The following is a 22,399-nucleotide window of genomic DNA, read 5'->3' as shown; positions in this document are numbered from 1 at the left end:
CACTTTTGTGTGCAGCAGTTAAAGGTCTGCAGGAGAGCTGTCAGATGCTCTTTGAGATATTCAGTGTCATGTGGAGCAGGTTGCCAGATTCAGTTCCCTTGCCAGTGAAAAACAGCTCATGTTTCTTGTGCTGGGCCCTTTTTTTTTTTTTTTTTTTTTTGGGTGGGGGGGGGGGTGGGTCTTTCTTTTTTCTGGTAGCAAAGTGGCTTTGGCAGCCAGGAAAAGTGTTGGCAAACTGAATTATTACAATTTCATGTCTCAGAGTGGGCTGAAAATGTTTAAACATCTAAAACATTGCCCATTCACCATGTGCAGTCACATTATCAGAAAGCGAACATTTGATGCATTATCCGCTTTTTTTCCCCCCTTTCTTCTTTTTCCTTTAAACCTTCTGCAGATTTCTTTAAAGGTAAAACAGTTTTCAATCACTGGCTGCCAGGCATATGCTACAGTAACATCACATTTCAGCTGGTGTCAGAAGCAACCTTCAACAAAAGCACTCTTGTGGAATACAGTGGGGTCCAGCATGAGCCCAAACAGCACAGAACAGGTGATGAAAATTCTTACACAATGTTTCCTCCAAGTCTGTACTGCTGCTTTTCTGGCTGCTGTGGGGAGGGGATTGATCCCACAGAGAGCAGGGTCTGTGTGGAAGCAGCCCTGGGAGCACGGGAGGAGGATGTTTTGGCTGTTCCATAGGCAAACAGTGCAGAGGGAAATTTGTGTGTTTCTGTTATAAAGCTTGCTTCTTGGAAAATAACTTCACATGAGATATCCCAGGCCTTGTGCTAGGAATGAGGTTTTATGCCACAGGAATAGCTGCACTGAGCAGACCATGGGTCTGTCTCTGTTGGTCTGTCTCCTTGTGCAGAATCACAGCTGAACTGCTCGAGATTTTCCTCACTGTGCACTTTTCCATCACGGAGAAGAATGTCATAGCTGCCCGACTTGGCGGCCACTTTGTGCCCTGAAGCATGAACTTTTAATTTCCAAGACAGCCATGTTGCAAAGGCTGAAAATTGCATTTGTTCAGGGTCCAGAACTAATTTAATTTGGCCCTGGTATGGTGCCCAAAACTTTTTTGTTAATCTCTTGGACTGCAGACATTTTTCAGGGTCCAAAGTGAAGTGTACCAGCAATAAAATCAAAAGGCCAAATCTTCAGATGAATACACTAGTGTTGGTCCATTACCTTGGACAGAACTAAGCCAACTGATGCCAGCTGAGTTCTGTCCTGAAGATCCTAAATATAGTTGTTGAGGTATTGAACCATAACCAACAGGATCACTTTTTTTTTCCTGCTGCCCTCCCATGCCTCATTTTTCACATGAGCTGCAACAAGAATGTAGAGTCTGGTTTTCTATTAGTGGCTGTGGCTGGGATGGAAGTTGAACAAATTAGTGTGCTGTAAAGTGCCAGCTTAAAAGGTGCCAGGCAAAATTATTTGCAGAGGATACTCACACTTAGAGTGTGTAAGGAGAGGCAGACAAGCAATTACAGTGAGACAGAAAAAATACTGTGTGTTCACCTCCTGGCATCAGCTGAAGTAACTTCTTTGTGTGCCAGAATCTTGTCTTGTGGAGACCCAAATCTTAAGATCAAGCCTTCACAAATACTAAAATTTAAACTGATGTTTAATGCTTGTGAAAAGGTGGCTGCTAAAAGCATATGAAAAGCCCTACAGCAACATGAAGGTTATTTTTTTAAAATATGAGCTATGCTATATATTCATTTTGCATATGTTTCAATTCATTTCTACAGAGGTGGTGTTTTTCTGCATGATAAAGAACTTCTTGGAAGACACAAAGATTCACTGTTAAAAATTCATACTAGAGTAGACATGCTGTTATAATAGCACTGAAGTTTGATTTACTGTGGCTTCACATCTACTTTACTTCCTGGCATTCTTTAATAGTGATAATGCTGTGAATTTATACTCATCTTGATCCCACTACAATCACTTCTGGTATACGTATAAGAATAGGAAAGAGAAGGGAGTATCTTAGTAAGAACAAACTATTTCAAACAATCCCTAGAAGAATGTTATTTGTCTGAGGAATTAATATATTTAAAGGTGCACAGAACATACCTATTAAAAGACTATCCTTGCTTCTCTTTTAGTTCCTTACCCACCCCGAAACATTTCTGTTCAGATTGTCCCAATCAACAGAAACAACTGGGAAGAGCACAGTGGGAATTTCGCGGAAGAATCCTTCATGGGACCGCAGGAAATCATCAGGAAAGAGAAAGGCAGACATCTTTCTGGCAGCCCTACTGAAATCCCAGCAGCAAACACCTCTGCAGCCTGGCTGGACAAGCCCTCCAACACCAGCACTGAATATGAAACCAGCTCGCAGCCGTCCTGGTGGTCCAGCGAGGCCGAGTCCTCTGAGGGGGAGGAGGAGTTTGTCAATGCAGTTTCCAGGGATTATGAAGCCAGCGATGCCAACACGGCTGGCAGACCCACAGCAGAGCCCCCTCCCTTCCTTCCTGTGCAGATGGTGCTGAGCTGGCTGCCCCCAAAGCCCCCTACAGCCTTTGATGGTTTCAACATTAATATTGAAAGGGAAGGTAAAGCAGAGCCTTGTGCCCTTCTCATCCTCCTTTTCTGTAATTTTGTTGCTGGTTGTCTCCTCTACAAATTATTCATTATCTAGTACTGTTCTTCAGAGGGCTTTGTTAGATCCCATGTATTTCTTGAGGAGTTTTTGCATTGAACAGCATCTACTTTTGGCTGGGCAACATAAAAGTAAGGGGGGGAGGAGGAGTAAATTGCAATTTGCAGGTCTATTTTTTTAAACAAGATTTATACTGTTGTACATATTGCCACACTGTTTGAATAAAGTTTTTTTGGATATCTTTTAATCCCACATCTGAAATGAGATTGGCATTTCTGATGTAAATAATTCTCCTGGTGACTGGAACCTTTCAAATTTCAGTTAATCCACACTTTTTTTTCCTCCTGATTTAGAGAACTCCACAGAATTTTTGACAGTGAGTGAGGACACTCACAAATTTGTTGCCGAACTGAAAGAACCAGGAAAATATAAATTGTCTGTAACAACATTTAGCTCCTCTGGCTCTTGTGAAGTTCGGGGAAGTCAATCAGCAAAAGCACTTAGCTTTTATATCAGTAAGTATCTCATCAAACTCATCTTTTTCTCCATGAGCAACATAGCTGTAATGTAGAGTTTGACCACTGGTATTTCTGGAACCTGCTGATGGATCACAAGGGTCTTGTCTTCTGGAATTCTCTGTGCCAGAGAAGCAAATATAGTGCAAATATGTTAATATATTGCAACCTGCCTGGATGGGCCTTGGTTGTACCATCTTGGCAGCCTTAGGAAAGCAAGTGATGCATTGTCAGTGTTCAGAAGTTAAATAAGTTTCCCTTTTGCACCTCTCACAGTGAGGACTTAATTCCAAGAATTAATTTGGTGGTTATAGAGAGCTCTGGAAATATTTAACTTTCCTACTCCTGGAGTATGTACTGTGTTAGGGATGAAGGGCAGCATAGGCTGAGTGTGTGAGAATTGCACAATTAAACACTGAACTCTGAAACTGAATGGTCTCTGAGAGAACACAGAGCAAATTACAGTGGATGAAGTGGTACAGCCTGCTAAATTCAAAGGAGAAAAAGTAATTTATTATTTCCCTGTAGAATTCCATACTTTCTTAACTGGAGATTTAGTAAAAGACAAAGTAATAATACACTACCGTGTAAACTAATACCATGACTGATGATTGGATCAGCAAGTGAGACAGGTGTTGGTGAATTCAGATCATTATCCTTCAATGGCTGTGGTCACCTTAGTATTTTTTTTTTTTTTTTTTTGCAAAAGGAAATAGATATGCCCTACAAAATGCCCATAGAATGAGAACAGGGGAATACTTGCAGCACTGCGCAATTTTGCATGTGAAAAGATAATGCCTCCCCAAACCATGAATGCTGCAACAAAACAGAGTAGCCAAAGCTGGCAGAAAAAATCCTATTAAAAGGAAATGTAGTCAAGCACTTCAGTATATTATGAATAAAAATTGCACCTTTAGTAGCTCATAACATTTACAAATACTAGGTATTTAAACTTGAAGTCATCATAATGCTGGACTGTATGTAGCAATCCCACTATTGCTCCCATTTTTAACAACTTTATAGTTGGAAGAAACAATAATTGGAAAACATCCAGAAAACAGCACATGAGAGAGAGGGTCTCTGCTGTTGTTATTTCACTGTCTTCTGCTTTTCTTTAGGAATAGTTTAGGACAGCTTCATCATATGAAAAGCATTAAAGTAGATAAAGATATATATAGCATTGCTATTAGTGCCAAATGTTGTTGTATTTTGTAAATTGTGACATATTTTATTTTCATTAAGCAGTATTTAATGCTTAAAGTGTTCACCATGCTAACTGTGGACCTGAGAGAAATGAGAACATGTTAACCCAAAGTATAGGGGTATGGATGGCTAGATTAAGGACGAACCTTAATCTCATTGTAGATGAAGTATAAAAGTGTTACAGGAAGGCAAGGATATTTTAATTTTACATATAACGTGTAAGAACCTTTGTTTTTTTGGGTTTTGTCAGTTAGTTCTGCAGGCTTTTACAACAAAATCAGGGTTCTTGGCAGTTGTCTTAGTCTGTCAAATGCAAGGTCCTTAGTATTTTAGATAGATTTTATACGTATCTCTGATAGAATGCCAAATTGGAGATATGAACTAATACTCTTAGGTTGAAATTGCTTTTCCATTCCTCTTTCTGAGTCTGATCAAGTAGGGTTTTTGTGTGGGGACTACAACTCTGGGTTATGACATGAGGCATCTCTGCTGCCTTAATGCCAATGCTGAAAGAGTTTCTGAATAGTGAGAGCAACATGTGCATCCTCTGTCTCCAGAGAATAATCTAATGATCAAATGCCTCTTTTTTACCTGCGTGGGTGTGGGTCTTTTGCCCACAGGGTCAGTCTTATATTTTCCTTGTAATGCTTGGTTGGTGAATCACCCTGTCAAATTACTGCCTTGTGTTACGTATTTTTCTTACATCCAGTCAGCAGTCAAATCATATAGGCTGATTTTAAACCACATTCTTGCTCTGGCATTTGTTTTATTTTATCAATAAATGTAAATTACCATTAGAACTGCATGGAGGAAGAATGTCAAGGAGAGAGCAGTCACAAGTATCACTTAAAAGTGACAAGAAAAATGGGCTGTTTTCATGAAACACAAAATTTTAACCAGATCTAGCTAGTTATTTTCAAAACTGTTGTTTTATCTATATTTAATGCTGTGTTCTCAACCAAGTGCTCCAAAAAGAATGAGATTCTTCACTGTGGTGACCTCTGTAAACTTGATTTTCATGCTTTGAGGTCATGGTGCACTTGCAGGGTGTTTTAGTATGTGGAGAGATGAAAAAATCTGTGTGCTTATCCTTTAATACTGGTCAATGATCTGTACATTTTTGGCTGTCAGTGCTTTTAAGCATTCCCTTGGAGCAAATCTGATCCTGCTGGGTGGTTTCTGGTAAGCAGCAGAGAATACTGCCCTCTGAATTTTCAGAAGGCACGTTTCCCTTGTCATGGGCTCTGCTGCAGGTTTTCCCAGGGGCTGCCACTTCTGCTACCTAGGAGCTGTGGGGTCGAGAGCTGCCAGTCCAGCCTCCCTCACCAGCTGTAAATAATTCCCTGAAAGAAGGGTGTTTTAATATGTGTGCCTCAAATGGATGGAGTGGCTTGCTCACCTGTGCTTTTGGGCCATGTCCCAGGCCCCACAGGTGAGTGGATAGAGGAGCTCACTGAGAAGCCCCAGCGTGTGACTGTGACGGTGCTGAGCTCCACCACTGCCCTGACTTCCTGGACGGCGTCACACGAGAGCAGTGGCAACAGCACCATCGTGTCTGTGCTCTCCCTCACCTGCCAGAAGCAAAAGGAAAGCCAAAGGCTTGAAAAACACTACTGCACCGAGGTAAGGAGCAGAAGCTGGAGCATTTTCCAATCCAGTAACAAAATCACACTGCTGTTTAGAGTCCTTGTGGCCCAGGGCTCTCTCAGGCTGCAGAGGACAGTGGCAGCTGCTCCCTTCTGCAGCCCAGAGGGAGGGATGTGGCTGGTGCTGAGTGGAGGGGAGAATACAGCAGTCAGGAGTGAGGATGTGCAGTACACCACAGCGTTGTTAAAGTGGTGTTTCTGCTGTGGCTTCACTCAGGCACGTGCTGCAGTGCATCTGTAATCAGTGAAGTGCTTACATGCATGGTTATCCTCCAAGTAGCATAAATTATTTCTTAGCTGTCTCACATTTGAGTGCAGAACCTGACTGTAAATTTTCTGGAAGTTTTAAGATGATCATAAGCCAGCTTATCTTTTCATCCTTAGGAAAAGGTGTCAGCTCTGGGGAAAAAAAAGCAATTCAGACCACCAGTGATTTGTATGGACAAGTCCTTTATGGGATGTGTTTATAACCATCAAGAATCCTGAACCCCAAAACTTGACAATTTTCTGCTACTTGAAACCCTTAGTGAGTGCAGGCTCTGTGCCTGTGATAGGTCAGTGGCACGTGGCTTCAATTAGAAAGATTTTAGCCCACATCTCAATAACCTCACCAAGATGCTGATACAGCCTTTTTCTGAGCAGGGCCATGGCTTCTGTCTGGCTCCCTGAACGTGTGTGATGGAGGAGTCTGCAAAGGGCTGCAGAGCTGCCCTGCTGTACCCTCAGCCCACCCATGGGAATGGAGGGGACTGCTGGCATCCTTGTAAATAATTTCCTTTGCCTTCATGATCAGCCCTGCCAGTGAATTAATACAGAGAATTTGTTACCCTTAAAATGCCTTGTAAAATTAATCTCTGTAGAAATTTTGAGTTTCAGTTCAAGAATGGCTGTGAATTTAAATTCTTGTGTCTTGTCGTGACCGTTTGAGAAATGTTTTTCAGAATCTCATTGTTACTTGTATTTCTTAGAAGTGCAGTCATCTTAATGGGAAGCAAAGTACAGTAGGTGGTTCTAAACAAGTGTAGTCATTTATATGGGAAGCAAAGTACAGTAGGTGGTTATAAACACAGATCACAAACATTTGCATTTATAATTTCCACACATACTGCAGGATTTATCTACAAACTCAAAAAAAAAAAAAGTACCTAATCTGTGAATAAACAAGATAACTGTAAAAGTACATGTGTATTTACTGCAAGTAGGTCAAAAAGTCTAAATACAGTTGCTTGTTTCTTTCTGTCAATATATAGATTTGTATCAAATTTTATCAACGTACTATATCTGGAATCGTTAAAGGCTGTTGGTTTGAGTTCTCCATGAGCTGAAAAGAGCACTGCAGAGTTCTACCCATTTCTAACATGGTGCATGATTTAAAAGAGATTTAGCTTTCCAGAGCAGCTGGTAAAGACAAATTCTGTTCCTCACTAAATCTGTGCTTGGCAGTGATACACTCATGTGCATTGCAATGAGCCACCAATGCAAAGGTGGCTGTGGTGCAGACTTTGAGAAGGTTGTGAAGAAAATATTAGTAGGAAATACAAGCCTGCAGCTCTAGAAAGGATGTGTGAAGGCTTTTCCTCAAAGCTGCTCTGTGCTTTTGCTGTTTGTGGAGTCTTCAGAAGATAAGCCTCTTGCTGTTGTATCAGACCAGGAATCACTTGGTCAGGAATTCTGCCTCCAGCTCTGACTGAAACCTGGTGTGGCACAGCAGAAATTTTAACAGTGATGTTTTCAAACTGAAAAGAAGACTCACAAAGCCCCTTAGTTACAGTTTGTAGTGCTCTGGAGGGGAGGTGACAGAGAATATTTCCTCTCTGATTTCATTGTGGAGTCGCTCAGTAGATGCAGTCAGAGGACAGCTTCCCCAAAATGCTGTCTTCACCCCACAGAGCTGCATCAATGATGGATGCAAAGCCTCAGGCTCTAATTGAAAACATGTGGTCTAAATGCTCCATCCTGAATAACACCACCTGAAAATGACTAATGTAGCCCGAATATTGTAATAAACTTTGACAGTAGGAGAGAGAGAGGTAGGTCTGAAGTGAGGTAGCTGACCTTATGCAGCCAAGCAAGTGCAATTCTCTGAGTCAGATCATTTGTGAGGTCAGTCCTGACCACTTCCACAGTTTTGCCACGTGGGGTTAATGAATAAAGCTCTTGCTGCCAATGTGTTTGGATTAATGCCTTTTGTAAATGGAGCCATTCAAGTACAGTCTCAATATTCTTTTATTAATTAAGTAAATGCTTCATATCTGATGAGTTCCACTCCTCCTAGGTGAATTCAAGCAGCAGCCTCATTGAAAATCTCGTTCCTGGTGCCCAGTACCAAGTTGTGGTTTACCTACGGAAAGGACCATTGGTTGGACCTCCCTCTGATCCTGTCACATTTTCCATTGGTAACCCCTGAACCTACTGACTGAAATGCGTTTATTTCTTTTTAGGGTTTTTTGTTTGTTTTGTTGTTGTTGTTTTTTTTTTTTTTAATATGTGTAGTATGTTCATTAAGTCCTATAGACCACGCCTTGATTTTCTCAAGTTTAAGAGTGGATCTCAATGTTCTCTTCTTTGGGATTTGAAAAGGAGAAGAACCCTCTGAGACTGACACTAACATCTTCAAGAATGTGGTTTTATGTCCAATAGGCAGAGCTGCTTCCCCCATACCTGTAATTTAGGATTCCACCAGGCTCCTACAAAGGGTCATTTAGGACAGAATTCAATAACTTTCAAGTTTCAGTGTAATTTATTTTGTTAAGATTACCACTTAAACAAAATGTATTAAGTAGAGAGAGGGAAAAGAGAAAGAGATCCAGTGTACAGAGTTGCATTTGCAGAGAAATATTTAACCTGTATCACCCAGCTTCTCCTTTTGACAAAAAGTCTGTTCCGTGGGACAGCAGGTGGCTGAAACTTAGACATCTTCAGTATTTTTAATGTTGCTTTCTCTCTGTGATGTAGGGAAGAAAGTGAAACAGAAAAAAATGTTATCCTGTTAAGAATTTAATCCTTAAATAAAAGCCAATATGTGGCCTAGTGATTATGGTGAGAGCCTTTTCATTCTAGTCAATCTTCTTATGTATTTTCATAAATTTGGTCTGAATAAAAATTTGTAAAGTATGCTATATTTCAGGAAAGGAAAAATTAGTACGTAAATATTTATATATACTTTAACGTTAAAATTTCTATCACTGGACAGTTTTCACAAACACTTTGATCTTCTTTCTCACCGTAATTCAAAAATCTGAAAAATTCTTTTATTTGCCAAAGTAAAATCATGTATACCCAAAGCAAATAAGTTCCTTCATTTTCTCCACTTTTTTATGGCCTTATAACCATGAAAATTTCTTACAAAACTAAAATGGCAATAAGTTTCTAAATAGAACATCTCATAACTTTCATGTTATAAAGTGTCTGTTTTTATGCAGTAGAACAACAGTGGCATGAGTTGTCATTTCATAACAGTTTATTGAATATTATAATAAAATAATAAAACTGAAAACCAAATTGTTCTGTGAACTTACCAGTGGTGGCTAACAACGAATGAAACTCAAATAAAATAAAATGCACTTTAAGAAGAATTCCATTCTCCCCACATTATCCTAAGGCTCATTTTCACATTTATTAGCAATTAAGTGAAAGCAAAGCAAAGATGTGGTAAACGATTTATAAAGGTAAAGGCAGCCATGTGCAAACATGGGCTGAAATAACCTGGGTGCTGCTCTGGGTTCTGACCCGGTGTGCAATAGCTGGGGCTTTGCAGCCCTGGCAAATGTTAGCTCCAAGCCCTTATTTAAGTAGCCTCAGTGAAGTCATGAAGAATAATTGCTTTCCAGACCATACAGGTTGCAGAAGCTGACCCTTAAGGTGACATTCTTCAAATCACTTGACTCTTTCTCAGTGTTGCCATCTGCGAGGCAAGAATAGCAGCACATGACAGAACCTTTGGGTTCCCCAGGGAAGGAGGGCTAGAGGTGAAAACTTTCCTTTCTTACGGTGCTCTGGATTTTGATGCTTTTGTTTCTGAGCATCTTGAAATATCCCCTAGGCATCCTGATTTTCAGAGTAGAATATAACCCTCCATTTATGAGAAAGCAAGATGTGTTCTTTATCTCAAGATAAGCAGCCAACACAAAGTGGTCTATAACCACTTCTGAAAAAGTAGTTTTAAACTGGAGAATAAATGCTTAAAAAATAGTATTCAACTGCTTGTGACCAGGAAGTTCTTGAAGATTAGTCATGAGAAAACCAGAAATAGGTAGAACTTGATTAAGGAAAGGTATACTTTTAAAATAAAGTGCAACTGATAACATATATGCATTGCTAACCATAACTTCTGCTTTGTAGTGCCCACAGGAATTAAGGATCTGACACTTTACCCTTTGGGACCTACTTCTGTGGTTCTGAGCTGGAACAGACCTTTCCTTGGGGTGTTCAGGAAATACGTGGTAGAAATGTTTTACTTCAACCCATCAACCATGACCTCGGAGTGGACAACCTACTATGAAATAGCAGCAACTGTCTCCTTGACTGCCTCAGTGGTAAAGTGACCATTCCTGCCTTGCTTTCCCATGCCTGGCACCTTGTGACACTTTTTTTTCCCAGCTGTTTCTCCATGAATATGTATATATATATATGCCTTTAAGCCTGGCATGTTTTTTTCCCCAGCAAAGCAGAGAAAATGGCCAATGGTGCCATTGTAAGGCTAAAGTAAGGCACTGCCAGCTGAACCATGCTAAATTTTAAGCAGAGCAATGAGACAGGAGATTAGCCTATTTTTTTTTGTTTGTTTGTTTTTGTTTTGGTTTGGTTTGGTTTTTTTTCAGCAAGTCCAGAGGCAGCTTCAGTTTGTGGGTCAGTTTGTCAGTCAAGGCTTTAAAAGTTCCATCATCTCCTCAGGGGGTGTAGAGCAAAGGCTTATCTACATAATTAATATTGATAGTATGGATTTGGGGCTTGGAGGCTGGTCTCTCAGTGTGCCATGTGGAAGGCTTAGCTCTGGTTTTTATGGAAAAAATCCTTCATGCTTCTGAAGCTGCCAAATTTTAGGCCAGGGTTTTAAGTAGGTCAGCGCTGGTCTCTGTAAGAACACACTCATATATTCACAGGTGTCCTTGCAGATATAAAGCAATATTTTCCTCCTGTTTTCCATTATTTCCTGAAGAAGGTGAAAAGATTTTATTCAGACTTTGCTGTAGTGCTAGAGAAGGCAATTCCAGCTGAAATTAGTTGTTCAAGAAAGTTATGAGTATGCAAAAAAGCAGTAACTTCTGCTGCTGGTGCGAGCTACAGTGATTTACTGTAACTGATTTGCATAATACCATTTGTGGAGTCATTTTGGATCCAGCAGCTTTACTGTAATTGGGTATGTGACTATAAATCTAGCACATAAATCTCCAGGGAAATTAAAAACAAAAATAACTTACCAAACTGGTAATTAATATCTTGTAATCATGACTCAGCACCAATAGATTAATAGCTGAGTGATCTAAGTGATCCAAGAAATAAAGCTATCATGCAGAGTTAATGTGGTTCATTAGAAAAGGAGATGATGTTGTCCCTTACTCTTGCAAATCCTGCTCAGGGAAGCCACCAAGTTGGAATTGCTTTGTCTGGATTTCAATCTGAAATGCAAAATGGCAGCTAAAGTGAGCATTTCTTCAAGGATAATTTGAAAGACTAATCGTGAATTAGGAAAAGAATGTTTCCCTATTATTCTTGTACCGGTAGGGACTGGTGAACTTTTGTTTGGGTTCTCTAATGGTGCTCTAGAGTCCCACTGATCCCTGCTAACACCTCTGAGTGGTGTATTCTGATGCAACAATGAGAATCAAAAATCAGTGTCTCCAACAGCGTAAAATAATCAAGCATTATTTCCTGGAGAGTTAACATTTGATAAGAACCTTTGGAAATGGATTTGTCTTTTCACTCTGTTTAGTTGCTTCATTCATTTGTGCTGTGCAAGTTACTTGAAAATTGTCAAAGCGATGTTGGTATTTCCAATATGACACCAGGGGCATGTCAGAAGTCCAATCATCTTCAAGGATGGATACAACTTCTTCCAAAAATCATGAAAAGAACAGATCACATCACCTATATTTGCACTGTCTTGTAGTATCTGGAGGAAAAAGGCCACTGCAAACAACAGAGATCTGCAAAAAAAGCAGTTTCTATATTGTTGAAGTTGTTATTTTCAAATTGCTTTTATTTTGAATTTTAAAAATATCAAGAGGCTTTTCATCTAAAGATCAATATCTTAAATGTTCTGTGCTGTCAGTGGAAGAATTAGAGTTTTAACTTAAATATTGCACACGATACTATAATATATCATTGCTTTTTATGCTTCATTTATATCTAATTTATATTTACATATATAATTTATGTCTCATAAGTCATTTATGTTTCATTCCTATTCCATTTATAATAAATGATAAGAGAAAGTGAAATACACTTGGAAAATTGGATAAAAATACATCTTTTAAAGTGACAATATCTGAGACAAAAGCATTGATTCTAATTTATCCTCAAACCCCATTTAATCAAACTAGAAACACCTACATTTTCCAGTTGAAGATTTTGCCTTCATCACACTGGAATTGTGATGGAAGATTGCTCTGTATGAATGGTTCTTACCACCCTGGAAATCCTTTGAGATTCCCATGGTGGACAGAACCTGCAACCAGGTGGATGTGGATGAGCAGCAGAGCCATCACAGCTGTGTTTGCTCCCCCCACAGAGATTTTTTTTTTTAGTAAATTGAAAGGCCAAATTTCAGAGATTTCCACTGAAGGGAGTAATGGGAGCTCAGAAAAATGAGTGTGGGCACTAGGTTTATAAATACTGTTGTTTTTCAGAAGTCCTGCCTCATGCTGGTGAGTTGTCTCCTGAGCTGCTCTTTGTGTTTTGTCCCTTCACAGAGAATAGCCAACCTGCTGCCTGCTTGGTATTACAATTTCCGGGTCACCATGGTGACCTGGGGGGACCCAGAGATGAGCTGCTGTGACAGCTCCACCATCAGCTTCATAACAGGTATGAAAACACTCTGGGAATGCTCCTGGGGGCAGAAGCACTGAGGAAGTCTGACCTGGGTGCTGTGTTTCACCTACAGATAGTTGCAAGCTAGGATATGTATCAGCTAAGTGTTTTTTAGGTTGTGGGTTTTTTTTGTTTGGTTTTCTATTATTTTAAGTCTCTGAGGACTGCTTTTAATGAACATATAAATAAATTTTTCCTGTGCCCAGCACAGTGCCTGACTGCTCTGTTGCAATCCTCCATCAGCTGAATGCCTGGCTCCAGTGAGGGCCAGTGGTCCTGCTCCACTTTTACCACACCATACATTTGACACATGGAGAAGCTAATAGGTAAATTAGTAAGCCTGAATTCTCAGGTTTCTTAATATTATGGAACACTTTTTTATTAATCTGCAATATTTCCAAGTGTTTTATCACCCTCCCAGTAATCCGCAAGTCAGAGCATGACTTGTGCAGCACCAAGATGAGTGAGCTGATACAACCACATGGATTTTCCTCTTCCACTTGGGACCAGCCATGGATTTAACACACCCTGGCATCTCTTGGCAGACTCTTTAGATTTGAATCTTCAGTATGTCCAACAGATCAGAGGGAGCAGCATGAGAGAGGCCCTGTTTGCGCCTTGCCATGTGCTCCCAGCATCCAGGATGGTTAGGCCAAAAGTCAGAGCCCTCCATTGAATCATTTTGCTTTTAAGTATCACTGTTTAATTCCCTTTGCTGAAGTTGAGGTGACTGAAAGCAGTAAATAATTCAGTTTTACTGTGAGATGCAATGAAGTATACTTGCTCTACTTTTCCATCTGCAGGAATCCAATTACAAGGAAAATCAGGGTATAATGTCCCAACCACTCACTCCAAAGCAGACACTAGCCTAGCCCCACATTTTCTTTTTGGTGACAGTCGGAGAATGCACCTGGAAAAGTTACTGAACAAGACCCATTTGCAATGATGATTTACATACAGCCTGTGCCCCAGAAAACCACGACAGAAAAGTCAGCAGCAGTTAAAGCTGCAGCTCCACTGGAGTCCACAGAAACCCTCCCATGCTGAGATACCTGATCCCAGGCTACTCTGCTGACAAATTCTGGCACTTTTCCAGTGTATGACAACTGTAGCCTTGTGAAGGGTCTCCAGGGATATTCCTTGTCCCTTGGCATCAATCAGCTTTTCTGTAGCACTGTAAAGAAGCAATTTTCCAGCTGGTTGGTTGCTGTATGAGGGGAAAAAAAAAAGTCTTTTCCAAATGATTTGGGTACCAGGTTCAGCAGTTGAGAGTGGAAGTGTTCCAGTGGGATACTCACTTCAGTATTGTATCTCCAGAAACCTGCAGCAGAAATGAGGGAGATTAAGGGTCTTCTGAAATGTAATTTGCCATCAGTACCAATCTGGATCTCTATGATGACAGGAAAGACTGCTACTGCTGCTAAATGAATAATGGATCGACTTCTTAACTAGCAGATTCAGACAAAATCAGAAATGGATCAACCTCTAAATATCATCCATTTGTGATTGGCAAAACCTTTCTTAGAGAAGGTCATCTGGTCTGCATTGAAAATATCCAACTGGAATGCTGCATCAATGGTTAACTTCTCTTATTATCAAGGGTTTATACCCTGTGTTTCTGATTTGAATTTTTCTGGTTTTAATATCCATTCCAAGATATTTGTTGCACTTTTATCTTACTGATTAAAGAAAAACAAAGCTTTTTTTTTTCTTTTTCTTTTTTTTTTCTTTTTTTTTTTTTTGGTCCCTAAACAGAATTTAGTTTGTTTTTCTGCTTCCATTGAACTACTTAGGTGCTTTCTACTTTTAGGTGTTTTCCCATGTTAGTTTTTTTTTCCCATTCTGCCTCTCTAATTTTTACTGTCTTTACTGAAGTACATAAAAACTGAAAGCCTGCTGAATACTCCTGTAGAGGCACAATCAGCTCCCTATTCAAAGCTCTCCTGTGTGTGCATCTAAATGATTGCATTTCCTGCATCACCACGCTGCAGCTCTGTGTTGATTTGCTTCTGTTTTATGGCTCCTAACAGAATTTATCATTTGCTGTCTACATGCCATTTTCCAACACACCTGGCACTTTGAAATTCACTTTGTTTGAGCAGGCCCAGCACAGGGGGCAATATTTCAAAGCTCAGCCTTGTCCAAATCCTGCCCTCCTCTGCCAGTTGCCATTCTTCTTGCATGGTTCACCAACCCTGCTTTTACTTTCAGGGTACCGATGAAAATGTTGAATAGCAATGAGGTATTAAAATCACACTGTGATTTTAAGAGAAGAGCCCTAACAAAGAAAGCTGATTTGGTCAAATTGCAAGCACTTACCAATAGATGGTCAGCACTGAATGTGAGCATTAAATGCACTCCTGTCCTCTGATTGCCTTATTACTTGCAATCTCCTCAGCTTTGCCCAGGAACTGCAGTCAGGCTGACTTGTGAGGCTGGCCAGTTTGCCATATCTGCAGGTTTGAACAGTTTGTCCCCAGTGTGTCCCCTGCCTTTTCACGGCTTTAAGCCACCAGGGGACTGAGAATTCTTTCTCACCCTCAGCTTCTTTCCTCCCAGTGAGGGAGCAGATGGTTTTATGGAGCACTTGGTTCCTTTCTGCATCATTTTGAACAATGCCATCTCCCCTTCACAGGTTGCCAGGAATTCAAATAAACAGACAGAAAAAGAAAACCACCAAAAAGCCCTATATTTTAAAAATACAGGAGTGGAGGTTTTGTAGCCTTGACAGTATATCTGTCAGTATTTCTGGGTGTAACTGGAGAGCCAACCTCCACAGCTGGAGCATAAACCTGAGTTCAAAAACAGAGCAGAAGGATCAGCTGGGAGTTTGAGGATTGCAGGAAGCTCAGAGCAGCCATTCCTTGGTGCAGGATCCCACTGCTCCTGGGAGGCTGGGGCTGGACTGAATGCAGGACTTGTGGTGATGAGATGGAGCTCTCTCCCACAGCAGCTGGGGAGATTTGGGAGATCCAAGAGACTTGTCAGAAGCAATGTTTGTCCTCTCGGCTCCTGCAGCAGCAGTTGCACACCATTGTTTTACTCAGGGAGAGATTGTGGTGCTGCCAGGGTTGCTGTGGTGACTAATGAGTTTTTAATGCCACCTGCTGTAAACAGCTGGATTTAAAACAACCATGAGCAAAGGCTCTTTGGACCACCAGGGTTTGCTTTTTGCAGTGAGGATGCTTTTGTCTTTGGAGAAGCAAAAGGGGTGAGAAAGACAGACTCTGGGTTCTGCTGACTGCCACCACATGTGCTGCCTGTTGGTCCCGTGGGTGCTTCCAGCTATCGCTCTGGTCCAGGTCAGCAGCAGGGTGTGACTTCCACAGCCTCTCTGTGCTCCCCAGGACCTTGTGATAGGGGCTGGGTCACACCAGCCCTGGCCCTTGGTCTCATGTGACATATCCTGGACTATTGCAAAAAAGGCAACCCTGATGGGGAAGAAATGATGATGTTTGGTTTTAGATCAGAAGGCTGAAGTTTTATTAAAACTATAGTATAGTTTTATTAATATTTTTTTTAAAACTATACTGTATTGCATTACTATACTATTTAAAGAGAGACTATCATATTCTACATACATATTTCTTTCTTATATAACAACCAATTAACAATCTCGTGATTGCTGAGAGTTTGAGACACAGCTGGATCCAAATGGTTATTGAACCCAAACAACTTTCACTAGAATCTAATCAAGTAATCACTTTAGGTAAACAGTCTCTATACTAAACTCGGCATGGGGAAAACAAAGGAGCAGAGATAAAGATGGTTTTCTCTTCTCCTCTCTGTGCTTCTCCTGAGAGACAGAATTATGTGTCTCTGTCCAGAGAATGTGAATACCACACTGGATATTCACTGTCATGAAAGCATACAATCAATAATAAAGTGCAGGGGGAAATCATTATTTGTGTATGGCCTTAAACTGCAAGGAATACACAATCCATGCGCAGGGATGGGCTGGGAACTTTAAAAATTAAAATAAATACTGCTTCAAGCATTTTGTACTAAATTTCCCCAGCAGCATAAAAATGACATTTTCAAGACCAATTTGGGAGAATGTTTGGGAGAACATTTCTGAATGGCTCTAAATTGTTTGTGCACTGCATTTGCTGCCTTCCTCAGCGATTGCTTCAGTCAATCTGTTCCCTAACAAATCGAGTCTCAATGCCAAAGTGGAAGGAGCCTTCGTGAAAGCAGCAGTGACATCTTGTGGCCCTTTCCAAGAGACCCGAGGCCATCCTGCATTCCCTGTCACCCACAGCTGTGCTGGCACCCAGGGCTCTGCTCCTCTGATCTGCCTTGGCATGAGCACACTGGACACAAGGTGGCTTGAGCAGAGGAAAACCAGGCAGTTCACACCATTTTCCTCAAAAAATGCTCCTCAAAAATCAGCCAAGCACAGAGATCCATCCCTGTAATATCCAAATTATCCTACTCATATCTCTTTTGGAAGGGGTTGAGATCTTCACTGATTGAGATTTTCACTTTTGGCTCTCCACTCGTGTTGCGGAAGATAGATAAATATGATTATTCATAAATAATACAGCCAGGATGAGAACAGTTCTCCCAGCTAGCCAGACAATGCCCCTGCCTACGGATGGGTCCTGGGGTGAAATGGACTGTTCCATCTCACCCCCCCAAAAGATGCATGGTTCACCCCGCACCTGTACCCTCCCCTAAAACATCAAGTGCCTGTAACCCCACTGGCCTGAGCCTTGTTCTAACCCACCTTGAAGCTCCTTGAAAAGGGGGCTTCCAGGGGCCACACGCTCTCTTGGAGCCTCCTCCCCTCTCTTGGAGCTTCCTCTCTCCTAGAGCATCCTTTTGTCTCTCCCCTCCCACACCCTCTCAAGCCAGGCCACGTGCTGCGTCTGGGAGCATGCGGCAGGACCTTTCTGCACCCCCAACAAACCTCTTTCCTCAAGAGCAAACTTCAGAGATCTCTGCCTCCATTCATATACCGTGCTGGAGCCTGCTATTTTCAACACACTCGCTAGTAATTTTACTCTTTTCTGGGCTCCTGCACCTTTGGATCAGGCAATCAAGGTGTGCTGGCCAGCTGTGCTCCCTCTACAGTGGAATCCTCATCTCAAACAACAATTTTAGTGTTGTGTTGGAGCTTTTAGGGTTATTCTGGAGGTTGCTCTCTGCAGGTCACAGCTGATGAGAGCTCAGGGAAAAGATGCAAGCTCAGGGAAAATATATCTTTTTTCCCCTATGGTAAACCTATCAATGCAACAATTTATTGTTTCTTTTCAGTTCAGTGACAGGATGAAGCAATATCTGAGGCATTTAACTTGAATTTGACTTATAATTGTGACTCAAAAATTATTTTTATTTGCTGTGATTTTTATTTTTTAATGAAAAGATTGCAAAAAGAAGTGTATTTTTGTTCTGATTATCTCCCAGGTAAAATTATGGTTTTCATATCTTTAAGCTAGTGCTCAAATGGTTTTAATGATCCTTTCTTGCTAGCTCTATAGTACTCTTCTCATGACAGCATCCTTTGGCAGAAGTTTATCACTGGATTTACTAATCAACTATGTTAGACTGTCTGTGACGCACTTACCTTCTTTCTTCAGCACCAGTGGCACCCAAAATTACCGCTGTAGAGTATTACAACCACCTTCTCTACGTCACCTGGACCTATGGAGGAGATGGCCCTGACCTTTCTCATTCCAGGATGCTGCACTGGATGGTTGTTGCAGAAGGAAAGAAAAAAATCAAGAAGAGTGTAAGTATCAGTGTGGAAGGGTAGATGGTGTTCATTTAATTTACTTTTTTTTTCCTTTTTTTTTGGGGGGGGGGGGCGGGGGTGTGGTTTTGCTTGGTTGGTTTGTTTTTCTGAATTGATAACTCAGAAAAACCTTGACAACTGTGATAACTTTGTATTACTGAGTTCCAGCAAGTTTGGTGGAAGCCAGTAAAAGTTATTTCCCAGTGTTAGCATGCAGTTTGAAACACTTGAGGTCTCAAAACAGCCAGTGGACAAAGTGTTTCTTTGTGTGATCCAGTGAAGGTGTTGATAATTTACATAATATAAGAAGAGCTTAAAAACTTCTCAGCTTCAGACAGTAAAACATAAAGACTATTCTTATACACAGGTGTGGTACTTTTCATTTTTATTTATTAAATAGAGTAAGCTGCTGGCTGAGGTTTTTTTATGTTGTTGTTTTTTGGTTTTTTTTTGTTCAAGTATTGTTGCTTCCCTCTTTCTGACTTTATCTTCATAAATTCTGTATTCTTTATTTTATGTTTGAATACAAGTTCCACTAACTGATGGGATGAGGATTTCACCCAGAATGTGAGCACTTAGAAAACTTGCTAGATGCTAAGGTGTGCTCTTGGTGCATTCTCTTGAACATTTGGAAAATTGGAAGTGTATTTTCAGCAGAAGTGCATTTTCAGCAGAAGTGCAGGTTGATCACTGATTTTCATGTGGATTTTTGTAGAACATCCTAGCTTTCATTAAAATTCCTTGTGGCTGTGAGAGTACACCCATCTGAAGCTTGTTGCAACACGAATCTAATTATATGATTAGGAGAATTGATAACCTTTCTGAGCAGCAGGAGCTTTCAGGATTTGGATCCTTACTTCTAACAAGGAAGAAAACTAGACTTTAATTTTTGTCCTACAAATAAAATATGCTATCAATTGAATTAAAAAAAAAATCACAATTATATACCTCTCTTCCTTCAAAAGGCATGTTTTCTGTAAGCATATTATTCTTTCAGGAAAAATCTGATTTCTTTACCATCCAACTTCATTGAATGCAAAAATTGTAGATTAAATAAATATGAAATAAACATTTAATGTGAAAATTTAAATAAATTAAAACCAAAACTGAATATGTAATTTTATTAAATAAAAGATTAAAAGTAGACCGTATCTATAATATAGTATATCTAGAAATATACTATATCTATAAATAAAATTTCAAAACTTTACAAATGTTTGTCTTTATATTCCTTGTAAGACAGGGAACCCAGAGGGTATTCTTTAGGAAAATCCTGCAAAAACCTACCTATTTATAGATAACTTTTATGGCTCTGTTCATATGGATAAATATGGGTACATGCTTGCAGGCATTAGGGCATACCTGTTCTCCCAGGCTCTGCTAGTCACTTCCAGGAACTGTTTCCTTTAAAAGTCATACTATATTGAAATATCATAATATTATTTTATTATGATTGCTAATATGGTTGTTTTTCTTGTGGCATTATTGAAATAAATAGGTAACACTATCAGGCACTGTTGATTTTTTCTTCCTGCTCCCTGTGTATTTCCCAAGATTCCACAGAAGTTGGCCAGTTTTTAGAGAAGTGATGAAAATTATGTACAAAGCCCTATTGGGCTTTATTCAGAACTGTCAGCTTCTCTTGCATCTGAGAATTAAATTACTTTGAAAATCAGCATGAAATTCCTGGATGGGCCCTTTATAGATAGTCCAGAAAGGCTCTGAAAACAGTGTGTTCCAAGTTCCGCATCCTTCTCCATGACTCTGGAGAAATGGGAAGATTACCCTAAAATAAAAGGAAGAAGTTATTCTCCATCTTTTGAGAATTAGCTCAGTTTAGGATCTGTTATTGGATTTGCAGATGATTGAAGTCAGACCCTGAGATCTCTTGTCAAGTTAACAGGTCTCCAAGAGATGTTAGCCTTGCCCAAATGGATTTAATTTTCAGGTCTGTAGGATGCATAAAGGCTTGCCTACACATGGCTTGTGTGCCCTTCTTTGAGGTGTCTGACCTGATTTTAATTCCTCTAAAATTGCAATAGACTCAAGTCCATGCCTTATTTAGCATTTTGCACAACTTGAGAAATCTAGATGCTCCCAGTGGTGTGAGAGAGAATTTCTTTTTTCCTTAAATTTTCACCAGTCACATAGAAAGTGCAGCCTAAAATCATCATCTTTTTGCATTGTGCTAATCTGGTTTTGTGGTTGGTATCAGTGGGAAGTGGTTGATGTCACAAGCCTGGAGCACACAGAAGATGTGCTGTGGTGCACAGGACTTTCTCTGTAGTGTTTTGAGTGAGCAGGTTAATTTTACCAGGCAGTTGTGTGGTTTGTGTAGTGTTTAAGCTGGTGTCTTTTGATTCTTCAGGTGACACGCAATGTGATGACTGCAGTGCTGAGCTTGCCTCCTGGGGACATTTACAACCTTTCAGTGACTGCTTGTACTGAGAGAGGCAGTAATACTTCCATGCCCCAACTTGTGAAATTGGGTAAGAAGCGCTTGTTTGTACTTTATTAACTCACCCCACTCATTTGACTGTAAAGTAACTCTGTCAGCACCTTCCTCATTTCAGTTTTGTCCCTCTGAGCCCATTTCTTTTGCAAAGCTGTGATTTTCACCTCACCTTGCTGTGAAGGTTGTCTCATGCCTGTGTGTGAAGCCACTCTCCTGAAAGGGTTTTGCTCAAGAGGAGCAAGAGTGGCAAAATTTGACTGTAAGTGGAAGTAGGAGAGTGGAAATCGCTTGGTGCCTTGCTGAGAGAACAAGTCAACTTCACAGTTGCTTGCCTAAGGTCTTGAACACATGTAGGTTTTGAGGACAGCAACTCAGGCTTCACAGATGAACTTTTCAATAAAAAGTAGAACCTCTCTTTCTACCTTTCTGCTTCTGACAAGCCTATTTCTACACCTCTCTGCCATTTGGTCTGCTTTTCTGTCTCCCCTCATCTCTCTCTGGACATCTGCAAAATCTTTCAACACCAAAACTTACCCTTAAATACCAATTAATGATAGTATTCTTTATAAAAATAGTCAGATTTGTGAGTGTAGAACCCAGCTTCATTTTAAGAGAAATATGTGTAATATACTCATAGAAACAAAAGAAAACTTGAGAGTTTGATCCTTAATGTAAGAGTTTCAAATGTAACTTTCTACCTGATATCTTTCTTTACTTGAGAGGGAAACTGGACACTGCACCATTGTACCTTAAGAAATTTTAGTTGTCTTTTGAATATATGTGGAGTTGTTGAGCCCTAGGTACCTAAAACACTGAATTTTCCAAGTGTGCCAGACTGCTTTTACTGGCATTAGCTCTGCTGAGAAGGTGGGTAAGGAGGAGTTTGTAATTTCAGTGTGGATTATCTTCTCATTATTATGAGATTCTCCATTCATATTATTATGAATAATAATCCTTTTGTGAGTCACCGTGAGAGAAGTTAATTTAAAGGACTATAATTTCTAATGGGATTAGAGCTCTTAAAAAAAAAACCATTGTCCATTTATTTTTCTCAGTATTCTTACAGTACTGAGGCAAACAGACACAACAATCTGAAGTTCTTGCAGGTCTTCTTACCAAAGACAATATTTGAAAGAAGTAGACAAATTCCATGAGTTTTCTTTTCCCTGTGCAAACCATATCCACTGCTTTCCCCAT

General features: G+C 40.2%; 1 protein-coding gene across 4 annotated transcripts in view; it reads left to right on the top strand.

The window, feature by feature from the left end:
* Positions 1 to 22,399, top strand: part of PTPRO (protein tyrosine phosphatase receptor type O) — a 145,184-nt gene that overhangs the window by 89,894 nt on the left and 32,891 nt on the right. For all 4 annotated transcript variants that reach the window (XR_002465792.3, XM_077783262.1, XM_021535161.3 and 1 more), the window contains exons 4-12: positions 398 to 550; positions 2,121 to 2,570; positions 2,971 to 3,132; positions 5,759 to 5,958; positions 8,257 to 8,377; positions 10,323 to 10,516; positions 12,893 to 13,004; positions 18,593 to 18,744; positions 21,116 to 21,236. Coding sequence is in view for 3 of the 4 variants with exons in the window: in XM_077783262.1 (XP_077639388.1) it covers positions 398 to 550; positions 2,121 to 2,570; positions 2,971 to 3,132; positions 5,759 to 5,958; positions 8,257 to 8,377; positions 10,323 to 10,516; positions 12,893 to 13,004; positions 18,593 to 18,744; positions 21,116 to 21,236 (1,665 nt within the window). In the remaining variant the exon portion in view is untranslated. The remainder of the gene's footprint in view (positions 1 to 397; positions 551 to 2,120; positions 2,571 to 2,970; positions 3,133 to 5,758; positions 5,959 to 8,256; positions 8,378 to 10,322; positions 10,517 to 12,892; positions 13,005 to 18,592; positions 18,745 to 21,115; positions 21,237 to 22,399) is intronic.

Source organism: Lonchura striata, chromosome 5 (assembly GCF_046129695.1).
Source record: "Lonchura striata isolate bLonStr1 chromosome 5, bLonStr1.mat, whole genome shotgun sequence".
NCBI lineage: Eukaryota > Metazoa > Chordata > Aves > Passeriformes > Estrildidae > Lonchura > Lonchura striata.
This window is presented reverse-complemented; position numbering and strand designations above follow the sequence as displayed.